The sequence below is a fragment of the Girardinichthys multiradiatus genome, chromosome 7, assembly GCF_021462225.1.
Source record: "Girardinichthys multiradiatus isolate DD_20200921_A chromosome 7, DD_fGirMul_XY1, whole genome shotgun sequence".
In the NCBI taxonomy this organism is placed as follows: domain Eukaryota; kingdom Metazoa; phylum Chordata; class Actinopteri; order Cyprinodontiformes; family Goodeidae; genus Girardinichthys; species Girardinichthys multiradiatus.
The window spans coordinates 31926499-31944300 of NC_061800.1; the positions used below are offsets into that span (position 1 = coordinate 31926499).

A 17802-nucleotide genomic window follows, 5' to 3' on the forward strand; every position below is an offset into this window, starting at 1 on the left:
CCCAATTCATGAGTAAAACAATTCATTTAATAGTCACACAAAGTTAGATTGGATGGAAAAAATCTGGTTTTATTCTGGGCATAGAATGTGACAGACATATGCATTCATTATAGACAGAGCGGAACGGGTCAGAACACATAATGCATAGTGTAATGCTAAAACACTGCATTAAATAATATGGCACAATGCGGTAATTATGGATATGATTTATCAATTCAGAACAGGCAGTAAAAACACTGAAGCAACTGTATAATACAGCATAATGAGAGACAAAAGAAACTGGCCTATTAGGATCACAAAGCTGTTATTCATACTTGAATGCAAAAGTGAACTGGGAACCTATTGTTGCTGCAACCCGCTGTCTGAGAATGAGCTGTACAAACAACACCAGCCAGTGAGGACATCAGTTATTTTCTATGGTTCTCACTCTCACTGAGTCACAGCTGAATGGTATGTAGAAACTGACATAGGAGCCCTTTTAATAATGGACATTCCTCACTGGAGAGGGTACTGAGGGGGAGGAGCATGAAGTAGAGGGTTTGGTCTAAGTTTTCTAGCCTGACAAAAAAGCTGAAATAAATTGTTCGACAAAAAAGCAACGGTATGCTGTTTAAGTCTGAAATTTTGTGATGCCACTATACCAAATGATTACAATGCAATCCATACATTTTCAAGATAAACAATGCTCAGCTACCAGTGAAATGAAATGAATATTATCATTGAGTGCCACAATGTGCTTAACAAACCTTTAGTTCAAATGTGTAATTTGAATGTGATTTGACTATTAAATATGTTGTTTTTCCATCTATTTGGTAGTTTTGTGAGTATGTAACTATGTATGTATAGGCCCTATATAGATTTTATTCAGGCTGGTTTGGTACTAAGTTGGCCTTGGCCAAAAATAGGCTCCTTTGCATTGATTGGCTAAGTACAAGTAATATCATCAAAACAAGTTGGGTACCCTATGGTTCTCATTCTCATTCTGAGAACCATAGCTCGGTCTCAAAAGGATGTGAGAAAATATTGTTCAAATTCACCAATGAATCTAGAATCCAAATGGGTCTGTCATATTACCTACAGCTGTCGTACATCAAAACCTGTTCATGAAATGAACTTGAGACTAATATGTAACCCATTAACAATCTCATCTGGGCCCCCATTTTAGCCTATTTACCACCTACATGTGACACATATGTAAATGTTGGTTAGGGTCTGCTTATGTTTTTTTCCTATCAACTTGCCCCTCCCCCAAATTAAAGTGTATAAATGCTCCTAAAACCAGGAAAAAGTCTACTAACCTTGCCTAAATGCAGGCTTTAAAAAACTTAATATTCCTCTTCATCATTCTCATCCTCAACATTGTCAGCCCCCACCTCTTCATAATCCTTCTCCAAGGCAGCTAAATCTTCTCTAGCCTCTGAGAACTCTCCCTCTTCCATTCCCTCTCCAACATACCAGTGGACAAAGGCTCTCTTGGCATACATGAGATCAAATTTGTGATCAAGTCGGGCCCAGGCCTCGGCGATGGCGGTAGTGTTGCTTAGCATGCACACAGCTCTCTGCACCTTAGCCAGGTCTCCTCCAGGAACCACAGTTGGAGGCTGGTAGTTAATGCCGACCTTAAAGCCTGTTGGGCACCAGTCCACAAACTGGATGGTGCGTTTGGTCTTGATGGCGGCAATGGCAGAGTTGACATCTTTGGGCACAACATCACCACGATACAACAGACAGCAGGCCATGTATTTACCACGACGTGGGTCACACTTCACCATCTGACTAGCTGGCTCAAAGCAGGTGTTGGTGATGTCAGCCACAGATAGTTGCTCATGGTAAGCTTTCTCAGAAGAGATAACTGGGGCGTAGGTGGCCAGAGGGAAGTGGATGCGAGGATAAGGCACCAAGTTGGTCTGGAACTCTGTCAGGTCAACGTTCAGGGCTCCATCAAAGCGCAGGGAAGCTGTAATTGAAGACACAATCTGGCTAATGAGCCTGTTCAGGTTGGTGTACGTTGGTCTCTCAATGTCAAGGTTCCTGCGGCAGATATCGTAGATGGCTTCATTGTCCACCATGAAGGCACAGTCAGAGTGCTCCAGGGTGGTGTGGGTGGTCAAGATGGAGTTGTAAGGCTCAACTACTGCTGTAGAAACTTGGGGGGCTGGGTAGATGGCAAACTCAAGCTTCGACTTTTTCCCATAATCAACAGACAGCCTCTCCATTAGCAGGGAGGTGAAACCAGAGCCAGTACCCCCACCAAAGGAGTGAAAGATGAGGAAACCTTGCAGACCAGTGCACTGGTCGGACTGAAAAGTCACATATTTACGTATGTTAAAGCAGAGAAAATTTCAACAAAATCAAAGTTTGTTTGGCACACTACAAACTTGTGACCTAAATTCTTTTAGTCTCACCAGTTTACGTGTTCGGTCCAAAACAAGATCTATGATCTCCTTGCCAATGGTGTAGTGTCCACGAGCATAGTTGTTGGCGGCATCTTCTTTTCCTGTAATCATCTGCTCAGGGTGGAACAGCTGACGGTAGGTTCCTGTACGCACCTCATCTGGACAGCAAAACAAATAGATTTGCTGAAAGGAATTTCTAACATTAAAATACTTTAGCCAACATTGCACTGAATGATCTTCATAACGGCACAAGGACATTTCAAACAGCTAAGCAGGTAATGTTATCTCATTGGTGCACATTTAAACAGTGTTATCCAGCTATAAAAAAAATAAAGAAATTACTTTTAACCTCTCAAATGTAAATGCATATACCGTAGCTGTATATTATCATGTAAAAAAAATATGTCACTGACCAATGACAGTTGGTTCTAGGTCGACAAAGATGGCCCTGGGAACATGTTTTCCTGCCCCTGTCTCGCTAAAGAAGGTATTGAAGGAGTTATCCCCTCCAGTAGTCTTGTCATGTGGTATCTGTCCATCTGTCTGGATCCCATGTTCTAGACAGTATAGCTCCCAGCATGCATTACCAATCTGAGCCCCAGCTTGGCCCACATGAATGGAGATGCATTCACGCTGCAGAGACAACAAAATGTTTAATTTGACTTAACCATACTGCTTTCTATAGAGTTACACACACAGAAAAAAACCGAAATCTAAACAAATTGTGTATGTCCAATAAATGATAAGAAACTTTCATCTTACCATGTTTTTTGTCTCCTGCCTGACGTCCAGGTATCAGAAAGAGGATGTAGTGGTGGAAACACCCGCACCACTCTGCTTTTATATACAGCACTTACAGCTATGATATGCTGTGATTCAATCTGACATGAAATCAGAGAACTTAACATGTGAGACCAGGATAAGATCGCCCATTTTACAAACATACACACAATGCTAAAGCAGGTCACCACCCTTGTCATTGTGTGTGGGGTTTTGTTCCCGTGTGTATGCACCTCATATTTCAGACAGCGGAAGCAAAACCACAGATTCGGATGGTGGAAGTCAAACCTCGAAAACAAAAAGCCTTTTTGCTCTGAAGTTATTTTTGGGGGGCTGTAAAACATTTGATCAAACAGAATAGAAATAAGGGTCTTTGTCAAAAATCAACAATGTAGGTTCTATACATTTTTATTTTTTTAATTGGGTGTGAATTGTCAATATTTTCAAATAAGAGCAACATGGAACATGAACATGAGAATTTTACTAACAGGATCATTAAAATATAAGCACACTAAATATTTATTCTACATTAAAGTGATACTGCAAATGTGTAACCTATTCTAACTCCCTAATGATTCTTAAAGTTTGTAAAAATGAATTTAATATCTGTAAAATGCCTCATGGGACCTCTTACAGGAGATGGTAAATGCTTCTTTTTAAGGCTTCATTGTATCAAAAACAAAAGTTAACAATATAAAATAAATAAGTTCATATAGACCAAGACATTTCGTTTTAATACAATTAAATTCTTAATATTGTGTGTTTCTATTTCAGCTGGCAGCCAAAACCTAAATTTGGTAAATTGCCATGACTTTGAAGGCAGATTACGCAAGTTTCGGGTATTTAAAACCAGTCAAACTACTTTCAAGACCTGAAGGCATCCGTATTACTGGTACTTTAAACTACAGGGTACTGTTGACTCAGTAATAACCTTTATTTCTGACAAATCACTGAAACAGTGTGTCGCTGATTTGGCAAAAAGCTCAAACCCTTGTAACTGAGCACTGAGATAAATATCTGTACAGTTTTGAGTCTTTTGGTTATAAAGATTAAGGAACAAAGTTAATAATGATGTTGCATGGTCAGGGCCATTTTTTCTGAACTAACAAAGGTCATATTGTAATATTTCTTAAAATAATCAAATTACAAAGCTCTCTGTGGCAAACAGTGTGCAATGTTATCTCACCTGGATGCTGTTATAATGTATATTTTGATACCTCTCATAAAATCCTTTAGGTTCACAATTCCTTGCTGAAAAAAAATAAAATAAATACAAGGAATTGTGAACCTACCCCCCTGGCTGCCCCTGAGACGTGTTGACTTAGTCATTAAGCTCTGACCCACATCCATTGTTTGAGAGTATGGTCTTTTCCTGCATATATCCTTAACACTGCAGCACATTTAAACATTTTCATGAACAACCCAAAGGCATTCTAGAGCTGGATAACACAGAAAGAGTTCCAGTGCAAAGTAAAATATGGTACGAGAAAGAGGACCAGGTATTAAATCATGAATGTAACCATCTTAATTAGGATAAAAAGGGGAAAAAAAAGATTACGGTAACATTTCCAGGCACACTGAATGTTAGACATTGTTAGAAAAATGTAAAAGTACTTCTACTAGCTTATACTTCTAAACTGATTGTACAATTGCTAATGTACCAAGTCATGACTTCCACCTTAATTGACTGGCCTGGCAAGAAGACTCTTATTCAGAAATGCTACTAAGAGGTCCATGATAACTCTCTGGCAGCTGCAGAAATCCACAGCTCAGGTGGGAGATACTTTTTACTGGAGAACTATTTGTTGTGGATGCTACAAATCCGCCCTACATGGAAGAAGAAACTATGTTTGAGAGTCATTAGAAGCATCATTTAAAGTTTGCCACAAGCCTTGTAAAGGACAGAGCTAACATGTAGGAGAAGGTGTTCAGGTCAACTGAGATAAAAACAAATGGCTTTCACGTGTACAGGAATACTAACACTGAACACCTGCCCCAAAAGATTTGTAGATGTAATTGCAGCAAAAGGGGTTTTAAAGAGTTTCTGTTGAGTTGGGCTCAAGTATTCACTTCAAACTTTTCTGATTTTGATTTGTGAAAAGTTTTGAATGGATCCCTTCTCTTCAATTTAATATGCATACCTCGCTTTCTGTGTAGATTTCAATAAAATACAATAAAGGTTGTAGTTATAATATAATACAATGTCAAAAAGTGGGTATGAAGACTTTAGCACTGTAAACAAGATTTATGACAGAAGGCATTTTGACATGGCTCATTTGAGAAAGCAGAGAAAGAAAATCTGCCATCATATGAGCAGGAATTCTGTATCGCCATATCGTCATGGCCCAACTTCCAATGGAAGCAAAATCTTTGAAGTTGCTTGAGCAAGCACGCCTCATGAGTTTCAGTTCATGGACTGTATAGCTTTGATGCTGCATTGAATACACCATTTGCTTGTTCTGTAGCTTAGGCAAACACCCCCCCCCCTCACATTCACATTCTCTATGGGGTGTTCCACCTTTCTCTTTCTTTGTTTTCTCTAGAACTGAACACATGAAAAAAAGTTTTAGAAAGTTGGAAAAATGAATGCAAGTGTTTAATTGTTAGTTTTTACCTAACTTGTTTGCATACTCTGTCATTTAAGGAGAATGTCTCTCTAAGTCTGTTGGGAAAAGATATTTTGGTTGAATGTATAGACATTTGTTAATGAGTAGAACAGAGAGTTTGAATGACCAGACCAATCCTGTTTGTATTTATTTAGAAGGTGGCTCACCTACCACAACTGACACTTTCAAATGCAGACTGACTAGGCCACAGTTGATCCACATTTACAAAATCTATTGGCTACCCCCTAACGCTGAGCACCGTGTCTCCTCAATGTTTCGTAGTATTACTGTTTACATTGTTAACCTTCAAATGTGTATACACACAAGGAAAACCTGATTAATAAATTTGATGATACCATTGAAGCAGGCTTTATTAACATTTGGTCACATCTTAGTGTCAGGGTTTCACACCCCTACTCAATGTTTAAGCCCATTAAAAGAGGTCAAAATGAAGTCATGGGAAAAATAATATAATTGGAAAAGCTTTACACCACATGGCCTACTCCTCTTTCCTCTTTCTGCCTCAGCTCAGTTAGGTTTGCAGGCATTTTCTTCTGCGTAGCTCTCTCAAGGGCCCACCACTGCATTTGAATAAAGTTGAGGTTTGGACTTTGGATTGGGCCGCTGCTATACATTGATTCTTTTATTTTTAAGCCTTTCTGTTATGGATTTGCAGCTGTTTTGGGATTATTGACACAGGTTTTCCTAGCTTTAGCTGTCAGACAGATGGTCTCACATTTGACTCTGCAATACTTTGGTTAAAACAGTCCTGCAACAATAGCAGGACCAACAGACTGCTACGCAGCTTTTTGCATCAAGCTGTTAAAATGCTGAAGTGTTGTGAAGATTATGCACAGGGTGTATTTGTATTATGCCACCTATCTGATATTTTATCTCCTTAGTGTTTTCTATTATCTGTATATCAAATACATTTTTGTGCAGTTATAGAACCCAGAGAATGACTGTCTTGTTTTTCCTGTATGCTATGTAATATGCACTAAAATTGATTTGATAGGATTTGATCTGACTGAAACACCTCAATTTGACCAAACTGCTGTCAGAAAAGTTTTTTGCTCAGTTATCTACTTTTTCTTGTTTTTTTTGTTTTGCATATGAACTGTTATTTTGCATTAAACAAGAAAATTAAACATATAATACTTATTAATACATATAATGCTCTTGTTAGCAGTGGCTGTTGTTAGTTGAGTTACAGTTTATTTTTACATAAAAAATGGACAAGAAAATTTAATCAACAAATTATGGTAATCACAAATCCTTAACCACCAAGGACATGGTTAATGATCATCATTCAGAATCAGTCAGAATGTGGCTTTAAAAGGGAATGGTGTTTGAAGCCATTCTTCTTACGTCACTTATGGTTATGTTCAAGGAAACACCATCATTGCTCTGCATTAAAAGGGCTTCACAGGCAAGGATGCTGCTGCTAGAGAGATTGCATCCACATAACCCATTTATCAAATCATTAAGAACTTCAACGAGAGATGTTAAATTACCTTAAAAACGCCTCAGGGTTCAAAGGTTATGCCAGCAAGTGCCAGACAAACTACTTCAGAGGATTAAAGTCAGGGATCACGTTAGCAACAGTGCAGTGACTTTGGAGATTGTCCTGGCATCAAGAAGGGCTGCAAAGGACAGTCTGGCAGTCGGCAGTAAGTACCTGGTTTTGACAGCAGGGAACTGCGATAAGGTTATTTTCTCCCATGAAGCCCCATTTTAGACAGTTTGGTATGTCTGGAAAAAGGACTGTCTAGAGAAGACAATGGGACTCTACCATAAGGCACGAGTTATGACAACAGTGATCCTATTGAGTCTATTCATGATTGGGGTCGCCTGTCCTTCAAGGGAATGAGCTCACTCACAACTCCAAAGACTGGGATTAAAGCTCTATCCAAGAGCAACTGTGCCCGGTGACCCAGGCACATTTTGATAATGAACAATGCTTTTCCCTGCACGATAGAGCATGTCAAAGACACCATCAAGGATCACAGCACTGTAAATTTGTGTCCATGAAACAGGTAACTGCCTAGATTTTTTATTCTTATTGAGAACATTTTGATGCTCTGCATACACTTAAAATATTTTTTTATACAAATCTGTGAAATTTTACAGATGTCATTACTAAACATAAAAAACGTCTGAAAAAACAAAGAAAAAACAAGATAGACGTCTGACCCCTTGCCCTGATGGTTAAACTAACTACGACCCCTAGCGTTCAAACTGTCAAAGTGCCAAACATTTTTTCACTTCCATCTGTATTCGGCTTCTGATTATGTTTTTGCAGTTTTACTAAAATGGGTCCGTCACATTTGACGGACAAGAGTTTTTCTCCCCTTCTTTTCCTTTTTTTCTCAATAGACCTTTTCTTGAGTCAGAATAAGTAACTTTACGGCATATTCTTAGTCAACCCTCACCATGATTTTTGGTTTCCATGTCATTTTTCTTTATATGTTGGAATGAGTTTGGCTGAGGACTATAATTTTTAGGACACCGGCATCTGGACATCAAGCTCTGCGGGCTCGAAATGCGCCTTCACGTCAAATTGACAGGTGGGCGTGGCCTGCATCGTTGCAGATCTTAGCAGCTCTTGTCTTCACCCACCTGGCAGAACATACTCACTCGGACCGCTGAGGGCCGCTGTGAGACGCTACAGAGAGCTCAGATAGTCACCATTTTAGCGGTTACCCAGCTAAGACTCTACCATGGTAAGTATAATCCTGTCTGTAGCCTATTCTTTAAAGAAATGTCGTGTTGTTTGTACGGTGTTTGTTCAGAGTTCTGGATAGATCATGTTAAGACAGTGATGCAACAGCCCTGATTTGCTCATTTGGAGCAGGACCCCTGTGTCAGAAATAGCAGCTTGTCTCAGTGACTGTCAGTAAAAGCTGAGCTGGCTGTGGGAGCTGACTAGTCTATATTTTCAGCACCTGGTGATTGAAAAACATTAAAAAGACATTGAATATAATGAATAGTTTACTGTATTTGCACTCCCAAAGTCTCTTCTTTGCATTTTTTATCTGAATGAAAAAAATATGCTCAACATTTTAAAAACTTGGTGTATCATTGTAGGAACAATGTAATTACTAATTACTGTTAGTTAATATGAACATGTCGGATGAAGTGAATAAGATGTGCCATATCAAAACAAACAAACAAAAAAAAAAAAAAAACAGTTGCAACTAAGATAATACTTCTTAATTAACAAAGTCATTATGAACATGTTTTCCAAACAACTTTAAGCTTAATAATAAATTACATTTTGCAGTAAGAAACTAAATGCATTAATGTTAATGTTTGTATCTGGTACACAAACCATATCTTGTGTCAGAAACATTTTCCACCATATTTTTGACCTCTGTGTTCTGTTTGCACTGTGTAGTGTAAACACAGCTTGTTAGTGCCAGGGTTGCTGTAAAAGACAAATGACATCAGTGTTTACTTACTACACTGGAGCAGTATGTCTGCCCTGACCAAATAAATTAGACGCATCAAATTTAGTTATTTTGTTGTTAGTGTTAGTTACTTTTTGATCAGAAAAAAATCTGTCATAATGTTGAACAGTTGAGCCAAGCTATGTTTAGCGATGATTATGATGGAGAAGTCCTAAATGGCCCATTCAGACATGTTTCAGAAGAACTAAATTCAAAAGAGAAAGGATTACCTTGGAAACTGTGTTCAACCAGCAGCTGTTGCAGTCAGCACTCACTGTGCAGCCCATTGTGAAAAATAGATGTTTTATTTTCCTGACGCACAAGGCTGAGGAACTGTTAGGCATTAAAACGCTTGCATTTAACTCAAAGCCTCAGTAAATTCTAACTTGTCCAACAACTGCAAACGGGCAGACATTTTAAAACATTTGTACAACAGGATCTGAACCTTTTAGGTTTTTTATGTTGAATGTTTAAATGTACGTGACGTCGCCCGGTACGGCGGAACCGGGGTCCCACCCTGGAGCCAGGCCTGGGGTCGGGACTCGTCGGAGAGCGCCTGGTGGCTGGGTTGCTCCACGCGGGACCCGGCCGGGCCAAGCCCAAACGAGAGACGCGAGGCCATCCCCCAGTGGGCCCACCACCTGCAGGGGGAACCGTGAGGGACCGGTGCAAAGAGGATTGGGTGGCGGACGAAGGTGGAGACCTCAGCGGCCCGATCCCCGGATGCTTAGGCTGGCTCTAGGGACGTGGAATGTCACCTCGCTGGGGGGGAAGGAGCCTGAGCTTGTGCGGGAGGTCGAGAGATATCGACTAGAAATAGTTGGGCTCGCCTCCACGCACAGCGTGGGCTCTGGAACCCATCTCCTTGAGAGGGGTTGGACTCTGTTCTACTCTGGAGTGGCCCACGGGGAGAGGCGGCGGGCTGGTGTGGGTTTGCTTGTTGCCCCCCAGCACAGCCACGAGTGGACCATGTTCTCCGCATCTATTGTCGATGCTGCTGCCCGTAGCTGTGGCCGTAAGGTCTGCGGTGCCTGTTGCGGCGGCAATCCCAGAACCCGGTGGTGGACACCGGCAGTAAGGGATGCTGTTAAGCTGAAGAAGGAGTCCTATCGGCTGTGGTTGGCTTGTGGGACTCCTGAGGCGGCTGACGAGTACCGTGAGGCCAAGCGTGCTGCGGCCCGGGCTGTGGCAGAGGCAAAAACTCGGGCCTGGGAGGAGTTCAGTGAGGCCATGGAGAAGGACTACCGGTTGGCCTCGAAGCGATTCTGGCAAACCGTCCGTCGCCTCAGGAGGGGGAAGCAGTGCTTCGCCAACACTGTTTATAGTGGGGGCGGGAGACTGCTGACCTCGACTGAGGACATTATCGGGCGGTGGAAGGAGTACTTCGAGGATCTCCTCAATCCTGCCATCACGCATTCCGTGGTAGAAACAGAGGCTGGGGACTTGGGGTTGGACTCTTTCATCACCCAGGCTGAAGTCACCGAGGTGGTTAAAAAGCTCCTCGGTGGCAAGGCTTCGGGGGTGGATGAGATCCGCCCTGAGTACCTCAAGTCTCTGGATGTTGTAGGGCTGTCATGGTTGACACGCCTCTTCAACATTGCGTGGCGGTCGGGGACAGTGCCTCTAGACTGGCAGACTCCTGTAGTTGGAACACACCCTCCGGTCCCCCTTCTTATGATCACACTCCTCAACCTCCCTGGTAAGGCCTACGCCAGGGTATTGGAGAGGAGAGTCCGACCGATAGTCGAACCTCGGCTTCAGGAGGAGCAGTGTGATTTTTGTCCCGGCCGTGGAAAACTGGACCAGCTCTATACCCTCTACAGGGTGCTCTATACCCTCTACAGGGTGCTCGGGGGTTCATGGGAGTTTGCCCAACCGGTTCACATGTGTTTTGTGGACCTGGAGAAGGCATTCGACTGTGTCCCTCGTGATGCCCTGTGGGGGGTGCTCCAGGAGTATGGAATCGGGGGCCCTTTATTAGGGGCCATCCGGTCCCTGTACGAGCAGAGCAGGAGTTTGGTCCGCATTGCCGGCACTAAGTCGGACCTGTTCCCAGTGCATGTTGGACTCCGGCAGGGCTGCCCTTTGTCACCGGTCCTGTTCATAACTTTTATGGACAGGATTTCTAGACGCAGCCAAGGGCCGGAGGGGGTCGGGTTTGGGGACCAGTGGATTTCGTCTCTTCTTTTTGCAGATGACGTGGTCCTGCTGGCCCCCTCTAGCCAAGACCTACAGCATGCGCTGTGGCGGTTTGCAGCCGAGTGTGAAGCGGCTGGGATGAGGATCAGCTCCTCCAAGTCCGAGGCCATGGTACTCGACCGGAAAAGGGTGGCTTATCCTCTTCAGGTTGGAGGGGAGTTCCTGACTCAAGTGGAGGAGTTTAAGTATCTCGGGGTCTTGTTCACGAGTGAGGGAAGAATGGAGCGGGAGATCGACAGACGGATCGGTGCGGCTGCCACAGTAATGGGGGCGCTGTGCCGGTCCATTGTGGTGAAGAGAGAGCTGAGCCGAAAAGCAAAGCTCTCAATTTACTGGTCGGTCTACGTTCCTACCCTCACCTATGGCCATGAACTTTGGGTCATGACTGAAAGAACGAGATCTCGGATACAAGCGGCTGAAATGAGCTTCCGGGCACTCCCTTAGAGATAGGGTGAGGAGCTCGGCCATCCGGGAGGGGCTCGGAGTAGAGCCGCTGCTCCTTCACATCGAGAGGAGCCAGTTGAGGTGGCTCGGGCATCTATACCGGATGCCTCCTGGACGCCTTCCTTGGGAGGTGTTCCAGGCACGTCCCACCGGGAGGAGGCCCAGGGGACGGCCCAGGACACGCTGGAGGGACTATGTCTCTCGGCTGGCCCGGGAACGCCTTGGGCTCCCCCTGGAGGAACTGGAGGAGGTGTCTGGAGAGAGGGACGTCTGGGCGTCTCTGTTGAGTCTGCTGCCCCCGCCACCCGGTCCCGGATAAGCGGAAGACGACGAGTACGAGTTTAAATGTACAGAAAGAGGAGAAATACACTGCTGCTTGACTGCTGCTTGTACTGTTAATAGTAGCTAGCATGGTTAATGACCACATCAGTTGGCAAATCCTACTGGTCCATCCCACAACTAGAACATGGTTAAGTTGGGTGAGATGCCATTCTTAGATTCAAGTTCCAACTTTCTAGATGACTTGAAAACAGCAAAAGAAGCCATACTTGTTCCAGGTACACTGTTGTATTTGTCTTCTATATATCTGATACCAAATCTTTAATACAACTAGAGGCAGCGCAAGTACCACCGGTGGTACTTTTACTGCAGTTCAGGAACTATGGAGCTAATTACTTGCACAGATGTTTATATTTCTTTTATTTTCTAACATCTATAGAAGAAGCCATAATGATGATAACATTGCTGATTCAGACACTTTGACATTAACAGAAGAAATACCAAAAATACTGAATGTTTTTTTTAAAATCAAAGTTACCACTTTTAGCCTTATTTGCAGAGCTGGGTAGTAATTAGTAACATTTACTTGTAGGAGTAGTATTACTGCAGCATACGTTTTTTCTCCTACTTGAGAAATATAATTTTGAGGGAATGCAACTTTTACTTGAGTACAGTTTCTGGCTATTCTACACATCTGTAGTTACTTCGCTGAATAAAGAACATTGATGTTCAAACCAAAAATACACCAGATGCAAGCCTAAAAAGAAATGAGGCTACTTGTTTGTGCTCAAGTTTGATTGTTCTAATGTTAATTTCTGTCTATTTGTAGGGAAATGAATGTACAGTATACAAAATTGTCCCTTTAGTGCACTGTTTTAACATATATATATAAATATATATACACATACATATATATAAATATATCTGCATATATATATATATATATATGTATATCTACTTTAAACATTGATTTCAAAAGCTTTATGTTGTGCAAATTTACGTTTAGAAATGTTTGTTTCTTCTGCCTTAATGTATTATGTTGTTTTGATTTTATTTGTTTTTACTTTACTACTTTAAAATACTACATTAAAATACCAAAATTTGCACAACTTTGTATTCTGCTCTATCTTATTACATCATTTTAACAAATCACATCAGCAGGTGTAATCAAACAGCTATTCAGTACTTTTTGTTTTACTATTTTACTATTTTCTTTTACTATTTTTTTACTCTTGAGTGTTTTTTGATTGACTACTTTTTACTTCTATTTGAGTAAAAATATATTGAAGTGATGCTGCTCTTACTTGAGTCATGTTTTTGCTACTCTACTCACCTCTGCTTGTATAAACATTTGATAAGATTGTTGTTCAATTCACTCCATTAGTAAAGGCCAAACATCATCTTCAAATTTCTTCAAAAGACAAACAGTTCCAATTCACATCCAACTGACTCCAAATTCATTTAATGCAATCCAGTTCATTCTAATACATTGCATAATCCTGGCAGATTTGATTTAAATCACGTTATTTATGGTACAGTTCAATTCAAAATATGATGCAGTCAAATTCAGCTCAACCAACTGAAGGTTTAGAGGAAAGGAAAGAGATATATATGCAAATGCAAAACACTGAACCAGGTATGCTTTCCAGGGAAATAAAACAAAGAGAGAACACAATGTTAATGGCAGCAGTAATAAATAGTGTATACAATGAGAGTTAAGAGAAGTTGGTGATTTAGCAAAAGCACTCAGGGGATTCCCAGCTGCCTAAGCCTGTTGCAGCATTGACTTTCATTGTAGAAAATTAATTGGGTTTAATTTTTTTTAAAATAAGGCACATTGAGGAAACAGGTTTTGATGGACTAGTCAGATTTCCACAGATCATGCAGCAGGTTGCAGCAGTGGAAGGTTAGGTAGAGGGTTGCGTGCAATTAAATAGTGTGCTTTAACACTTCATTGTTAAACATCAAGTTTCATGCTCATTCTTTCTAAATTTTGAATGGCTAAATGTGGCAAGAGTAAGAATTAGATTGTTTACACAATTAGAATAATATAACTGTATTAGGTCCTGCCAGAGCAGTTTAGCATATAAACCTATTGTGTACAGGTAAAGGTGTTTTGGTTAACTCTTGTGCTACATATCGGTTGTCTCAAAAGCCATCCTGACTTAAGCTTTATGTAGTGGAAATATCCATTCTAAATATAATGAGTAATATGCCTCCAGTCTGTCTGTTTTTGTCTCAGAATGCGACCACATCCTGGGCACTTTTTAAAACCCTCAGTTTAGCTCACCAGCAGAATTGGATTCTCAAGACGACTTGGCCGCACCTTAGACGTGCCTTTGCTAATCTCTGATGGAGCCACACCCAACAGGTTTACTTATCATGCAAAGGTTGGCAGTTGACAGCTTTGTTTTAAAATCTAATTCTGTATTACTTACTCATACATGGGGTGAGGTGTTTTTTTTTTTTTTTTTGTATTTTAAACCCTCATCACCCGAGTATCAAAAATAGATTTGACAAACACATTTGAAATTCTACTTGGTGATGACCAATGTTTTGAAGGCCAGCGGTCTGTGTTTACAGCGACAGTCCGCCCTAAGCTAAGTGTCAGGTTAGCAGGAGTTAACAAAAATAGATCAGCTAAAATGAAAGCTCTGGCAAGTCAGGGAGGGGAAAAAGATGAAGCGTCCATACCACTTGTACTTTTAGTTTAATTGTTTAATTAATTATTTTTAATTTATGACAAACAATATTCAACTCTAGATCCAAATGAAAATGCTAAAATGAAATAGAAATGGTGTACTTCTCTAGTTAGTAATACCACCCACATTGGTTGAGTAAAAAATACTTTAACAAAGAATATAAGCAAGAATTAGCAACATGGAAAACTAACTAATCTTAGAATACAATGATCACATTGATCAAGACCCATAGAAAGCTCATTAGTAAATATATGTATATTCAATAATTATTTTTCATTACAGACATTAAATAGGTAACAAGCAACAAATACAAGCGTTTGTATTTAAATAATCTGAATATTTTTGGGTCTGTCATATGACAGGTGTCCATTTAAACCATTTCCAATGCATGAATAGCAATTGTTAATATGTGGTGTCAGCTCAACCACTATTTCAGCCAATAAACAGGCTCATGGGATCACACACACTCATAGCAGTCACAGGAAATCCAAGGACAGCTGCAGCAACTATGGTAAACTAGTCTTTGCTTCCACCAAGTGGCAGAAACAGGCAAAAACACAATTTCAAGCATTTTCAAGTCGCTCATCTTCTTGTTTTTCTTCTTTTATATTCTCTTGCAGCGTGAATGCATTTCTGTCCATGTGGGCCAGGCTGGTGTTCAGATGGGGAACACCTGCTGGGAGCTCTACTGTCTGGAGCATGGTATCCAGCCAGATGGCCAGATGCCGAGCAATAAGCCCATAGGAGGTCATGATGACTCCTTCACCACCTTCTTTAGTGCGACTGGCGCTGGGAAATATGTCCCAAGGGCAATTTTTGTTGATCTGGAGCCTACTGTCATTGGTTAGTTGTTTTATTCTGTACAAATTCTATTTTAGCTGTAGAGAAAGTAATGTTTAAGAAGTTGTTTGCTTCTTTCCTTGAGATACAAAGGAGTCAAATTGGACTACTAAATGTGTGTTTTGAATTTAAGGTATCTTTCATCCTTAGATATATCTTATAACTAATACTCATAACTTTTTTTCTTTTAAATTGTCAGATGAAGTGAGAACAGGAACATACCGCCAACTCTTCCATCCTGAACAGCTGATCTCTGGAAAGGAGGATGCTGCTAACAACTATGCCCGAGGTCACTACACTATTGGCAGAGAGATTATTGACCCTGTCATGGACAGGATCCGCAAACTGGTAAGGCACTGAAATCCTACTTTTATTTTTATGAACCTCTCTTCTAAGATAATTACAGTTATTCTGGCAATGATAGAATCCAATCAGATTCAACAACAGCCCATGAAAGAAAATAATGCAAGCTGTTTGATTACCATTTATGTGTTTATGCATCTACAGGCTGATCAGTGTACTGGTCTCCAAGGATTCTTGGTCTTTCACTCTTTTGGTGGAGGAACAGGTTCTGGTTTTACCTCCCTGCTCATGGAAAGACTCTCCGTCGACTTTGGCAAGAAGTCAAAGCTTGAGTTTGCCATCTACCCGGCACCTCAAGTTTCAACAGCTGTTGTGGAGCCTTACAACTCCATCCTGACCACACACACCACCCTGGAGCACTCTGACTGTGCCTTCATGGTGGACAATGAGGCCATCTATGATATCTGTCGCAGGAACCTTGATATTGAACGTCCATCCTATACTAATCTGAACCGCCTCATCAGTCAGATTGTGTCTTCAATCACAGCTTCCCTGCGCTTTGATGGAGCACTGAATGTTGACCTGACAGAGTTCCAGACCAACTTGGTGCCTTATCCCCGTATCCACTTCCCTCTGGCTACCTACGCCCCAGTTATCTCTGTTGAGAAAGCTTACCATGAGCAGCTTTCTGTGGCCGAGATCACAAATGCCTGTTTTGAGCCAGCAAATCAGATGGTAAAGTGTGACCCACGTCATGGTAAATACATGGCCTGCTGCCTTTTGTATCGTGGTGATGTCGTACCCAAAGACGTAAATGCAGCCATTGCTGCCATCAAGACCAAACGCACCATCCAGTTTGTAGACTGGTGCCCCACTGGCTTCAAGGTGGGCATCAACTACCAGCCTCCAACTGTGGTTCCTGGAGGAGACCTGGCTAAGGTGCAGAGAGCTGTGTGCATGCTAAGCAACACCACCGCCATCGCCGAGGCCTGGGCCCGACTTGATCACAAGTTTGATCTCATGTATGCCAAGAGAGCCTTTGTCCACTGGTATGTTGGAGAGGGAATGGAAGAGGGAGAGTTCTCAGAGGCTAGAGAAGATATGGCTGCTTTGGAGAAGGATTATGAAGAGGTGGGCATCGACTCATTTGAAGAAGAGGAGGAAGGCGAGGAATAGTAAATCAAATGCAAAATAATATTACTTGTTATTTATTAAAGAAAGGAACCAACCTCTTGCATGTTGTTTTCAAACTCAAAAGTGTTTAATTGCTTTTAATCACCATTGTTCATTTTCTTTTGACCTCTGTTTTTTGTCCCAGCAAAATCTAGTTTTTTCAGTGTTGGGGTGTTAATTTATTCATATCAAAACATTTAAAGACCATAGTCTGATTTTGGACTTTATTGTTGTTCAATAAATAATCATTCAGAAAATACAATGTGTTTGTGTTTGTACTACATACTGATGCTATGTACTAAGTGCTATAGTTTTATTGTTTAATGTCATTAGAGCCTGTTTACAAGTAAAATCCACATTGTGAACTTGATTTAACCCCTTTAGTCTATAGCCATAACTGTCTGAATTGAAGTAAACTTTAAGGTTTGTGACATAACAATTTTAATTATTAAAATGACAAGTATTTGCATCCATAAGCTAAACTTATTTGTATGCCAACTGGAGCAATTTATTTTCCTTTTGCTTTATACATTTGCACTGTTTAAAAGCAAAGACAGAGCACTTGCATTAATGGGTTAGCATATTTGGCCTAGGTCACATTTTTATACTTCATTTTATCATTATTGTGAAG

General features: G+C 41.2%; 2 protein-coding genes across 2 annotated transcripts; one reads left to right on the plus strand and one right to left on the minus strand.

The window, feature by feature from the left end:
• Positions 1-48: 48 nt before the first annotated feature.
• Positions 49-3191, minus strand: LOC124871359 (tubulin alpha chain-like). Its single transcript, XM_047370618.1, has 4 exons — positions 3159-3191; positions 2810-3029; positions 2406-2554; positions 49-2300 (listed from the first exon to the last, which is right to left on the minus strand). The coding sequence occupies exons 1-4, from the start codon at positions 3159-3161 to the stop codon at positions 1326-1328; spliced, it is 1347 nt and encodes a 448-aa protein (XP_047226574.1). The 5' UTR covers positions 3162-3191; the 3' UTR covers positions 49-1325.
• Positions 3192-8348: 5157 nt separating this feature from the next.
• LOC124871114 (tubulin alpha chain-like) lies at positions 8349-17430 on the plus strand. Its single transcript, XM_047370123.1, has 4 exons — positions 8349-8505; positions 15476-15698; positions 15895-16043; positions 16203-17430. Exons 1-4 carry the CDS (start codon positions 8503-8505, stop codon positions 17172-17174), a joined length of 1347 nt encoding a protein of 448 aa, XP_047226079.1. The 5' UTR covers positions 8349-8502; the 3' UTR covers positions 17175-17430.
• The last annotated feature ends 372 nt before the right edge of the window (positions 17431-17802 follow it).

Bases quoted from the DNA above. Each gene is read 5' to 3' on its own strand.
- LOC124871359 (XM_047370618.1), bottom strand. The intron at 2,555-2,809 runs GTCAGTGACATA...TTTGCTGTCCAG, and splicing joins CCTAGAACCAACTGTCATTG to ATGAGGTGCGTACAGGAACC. The intron at 2,301-2,405 runs GTGAGACTAAAA...GTGACTTTTCAG, and splicing joins TGGACCGAACACGTAAACTG to TCCGACCAGTGCACTGGTCT.
- LOC124871114 (XM_047370123.1), top strand. The intron at 15,699-15,894 runs GTTAGTTGTTTT...TTAAATTGTCAG, and splicing joins TCTGGAGCCTACTGTCATTG to ATGAAGTGAGAACAGGAACA. The intron at 16,044-16,202 runs GTAAGGCACTGA...ATGCATCTACAG, and splicing joins TGGACAGGATCCGCAAACTG to GCTGATCAGTGTACTGGTCT.